The 3,573-nt window shown below is 47.6% G+C and overlaps 1 protein-coding gene across 1 annotated transcript in view; it reads right to left on the bottom strand.

The window, feature by feature from the left end:
- Positions 1 to 3,573, bottom strand: part of BSG (basigin (Ok blood group)) — an 11,705-nt gene that overhangs the window by 6,857 nt on the left and 1,275 nt on the right. The window contains 3 exon segments of the mRNA XM_031063296.1: positions 1 to 80; positions 884 to 972; positions 2,654 to 2,810. The exon segment at positions 1 to 80 is cut by the window's left edge and continues 21 nt beyond it. Coding sequence (XP_030919156.1) covers positions 1 to 80; positions 884 to 972; positions 2,654 to 2,810 — 326 coding nt within the window.

Below are 3,573 nucleotides of genomic sequence, written 5' to 3'. Positions count from 1 at the left end.
GGGATTCTTGCAGGTCAGCACCCCTGTGTCCCCCTCATTGCCATGCTCTGACTTCTTGTATGCTGTCACCTGGGGGGGAACTAGGCAAGAAAGGGGAAAAAAAATAAATAAAATTTGGACATCTCATTATAGAAATCACATATTTGTGCTTCCTGCAGCTCACCTCAACAGAATCAGCTACCCCAAAAATCTCAGTCAGGTTGTTCTTCTCACTAGTTTGGCATTTTTTAAAGAGGGAAGTGCTTCAAGCTGCTTCAGGAATGGCTGAAACAGATTTGTGCAGCAGGCTTTATCCCTCTATCCATTATTCCTGTGGGAACATGCCCACAGAAGGGTGGTTTAATGCCAGATCTCAGGGCTGGGAGCAGCTTTTTCAAGCTGAAAAGACACTTTCTGCTTTAAAATCACCTTTCAAGCAGAAGTTCAGTTGTAAATATGTGTTCCAAATGCATCTTGTTGACTTTCCAAGACTTGTGAATAGATGGTGCTGTCAGACAGATATACTTTAATGATAAAACTAAAAACTCTATCAAGCACAGCAGCATGATGCAAAATCTTCCTAGGGAGTTTTTGGGTCAGTTAGAAATGGGAATTTCAGTATAAAAGTAATGCATCTGTCAGCACACATAATGGGAGGCCAATTTGTGGGAATTTGATTGTTTGCATCATGTATGAAATATAGAATATGCAACAAGCTATTGCTTTTTAAAGTGTTTTTTTTTAAACACTTTTAAATTAGTGTTTTGTAAAGGCCTGGTTGCAAATAACTTGTACAGTGATTAATTCTGAAATATAAGCTTTTTATTTAGTCATCAACCTCCAGCAAAGTGTTCAGGAGGTCACAGCTTCCCCTCAGACCCCAGGAGCAAAGAGAAGAAATTACCAGAGATATTCACTTGTCCTTTGATCTGCGGGTTGGCTTCAAAGATGCACTCGTAGATGCCAGAGTGCTCCTCCATCGTCCCCTCAATTCTGCCAAAAACAGCACTCAGGTGAGCACAGCTTAACAGCAAAATTTAACTTATCCAGAGATTCTGACCTCCACACTCGGGGAATCACACACCCAGCAGCATCAGCAGCCTCCTCCATAGCAAATTTCTGTCACTACAGGACACGAAAGAACACGAGCACACATCGCTGCTCTCAAGGTGAAGAAGAAAAATGAAGTTTATTTTCTGACTCCAACATTTACAGTTTTCCAAAAGTGACAGTGGATTGGAGGGTGACAGTGCCACCTCTCCAGTGACACTGGACAAACCAACAGTTCATCAAATTTCTCCTCCATAAAAGAATGCAAAACAATAAGCTATTTACAGAAAGCGTGTGAGAAAGTTTGCTACAAAAATGTCAAGATCAGAAGGCTTAGAAAATCTTAAAAAAAACCAGAACAACAAATTTCCCCCATTCCAGCAGAACATTTATCTATGTTGCACTGTGTACCTACAGCAAGCCAAGGCTCCTCACACACACTGAGGGTGGCAGAAGAGGGTTTCATGTTCACCATGTCTGTCAAGTTCTGATCACTGCTCCAGCTCAGTGAAACACATGGCAAAGATCACCCAGGCCGTGCTGCTTTGAGTTGATCCCTTCACAGAGAAAAAAAAACCTCACATTCTCCTTCCTGTAAAGCTGCTGCAATGAGATTTAGTGGATTATGCAGCCCTGCAACAAACATCCCATTCTGCTGCTCAGTAATACCCACTCGAGGGAAGGGGCCCACACTTTGTCCCATGGCTGCGCTGGGACAAGGAGCTGTTTGTTAATTCTGCCCTGCACGGCTCTTCCCACTTCCAAAAACCACTCAGCTGAGGAATTGAGGTCACACGAGGGAGGCCGGGTTATAAATACTTTAATCCTTGTTCAGCTCCCTGTTGCTATGGGGAGACAGGCACGTCTGCAGTGCCACACAAAGGGACATGATGCCTCCACAGCTGCTGGGTCACTGCCAGCCAGGCCTGAGTGTAATCAGAAAGGAAAGCTCACTGCACTGCCACAATAAGGCTGCTATTCCTGCCCCCAGCTCCTTCTGGGACTCTGGGAAGGGAAGCTCCAAGTAGAAACAACATGTGTCACTCTGGTTTTTTTAAAAGATTTTCTAAGCCTTTTGATGTTGACATTCTTGTAACAAACTTTCTGTAAATAACTTATTGTTTTGCATTATTTATAGAGGAAGAGAAATTTGATGGACTGTTGGTTTGTCCAGTGTCATTGGAGAGGTGACACTGTCACCATCCCACCGGCACTTTTAGAAATCTATAAATGTTAAAGAGTCAGAAAATAAACTTCCCTTTTTTCACCTTGAAAACAGCAGCGTGTGTTGTTTTGTGTCCTATAGTGACAAACGTGCACTGGAGCCTCTTGCTGGTGGCCTGCCCAGAGCTCCTTCAAAGCTCTGGAACACTGAACAGCCAGAGTCCAGCTGAACACCTGCTTAAAATCAGGAAATCTCCTTCTAAGAGGATATTTGTGGCACAAAACTGCCCCTTTTCTCCGCCCATGAAGGAGAGTGCTGGGCCTCACCAAAACTCTGCTAGCCCCACCCCTGCAAGAACTCAGCCCTGGTTCCAGCTGACAGCAAACACCAGCTGCTTTCTGGGATAAAAACCTGAGGTTTGTTTTTGTGCCCAGGTTCTGGCCTTGCCCTGACACTCACGTGTAGCTGGTAGAAGCACCCGAGTTGTTGTCCTCCTGCAGGGTCTTCTCCTTGTGAATCCACTTGTGGCCAGTGATGGTGAGTTGTGGTGCAGATATGCTACAGCTCAGGGTCACCTTGTCAGCACCCACAGTGACATTAGTAGCAATTTCAGGACCTGCATTGATAAAAAAATTGGATTTAAGTTAACCCAGGGTACAGCAGAGCTGATGTGGTGCCCGAGAACCTGCAATGCAAACCCCACAGAGCTCCTTGTCTCTATTCCCAGCTCCCACTTACCTGCACACAGCTCCCTACCAGACCTGGCCAGCACCAGGGTGTCCCAAGGGCAGGTGAGCAGCCCTGGGGTGGCCCTGCAGCTGCTCCCCCCAGGAGCAGGCTGGCTGCTGCGTCCTGCATCGCTGCAATCTCCATGTCCCTGCCACGGCTGCAGCCCCAGTGCTCAATAAGCAATGGAAAAGGTCACTCTGAAGGGCAGAGCACGGCTCTGCTGCTGCTGGGAGCCACCACAGAGCTCCTGTGTCAACACCTCCCAGCACCTGAGCAGCTCCAGACACCTGCAGGGAGCACAGAGGGCAGCAGGAGCCTCTGTGGTAAAGGGGGAGCAGACAGGGTGGTGCGGCAGCCCCAAAGAGTTTGGTGAGAATGGCTCCAGGGAGAGCACGGAGCCGTGGCTCCCAGAGGTCCTGGGCCTCCTCCATGTGCCAGGCAGCAGTAAATTATGCAAGCTAAGATGACTCAGGCATTTCTACTTGTAGGAGGCTGTCCAAGAAGGCAGCTGCCATCAGCAGCACCACTGCACAGCCCCGGTGCCACTACAGCCCCTACCCTCCCACCCCATCTCTTGCCAGGACATCTTGCATTTCCTCCTATCCAAATTCCACTGGAAGAAGGGTCCTGCTGGAGCTCTGCACTCCATT

The sequence above is a fragment of the Geospiza fortis genome, unplaced genomic scaffold (assembly GCF_000277835.1).
Source record: "Geospiza fortis unplaced genomic scaffold, GeoFor_1.0 scaffold241, whole genome shotgun sequence".
NCBI classification, from domain to species: Eukaryota; Metazoa; Chordata; class Aves; order Passeriformes; family Thraupidae; genus Geospiza; species Geospiza fortis.
Note: the sequence above shows the minus strand (reverse complement) of the source record. Positions and strands in the feature narration are given on the sequence as shown.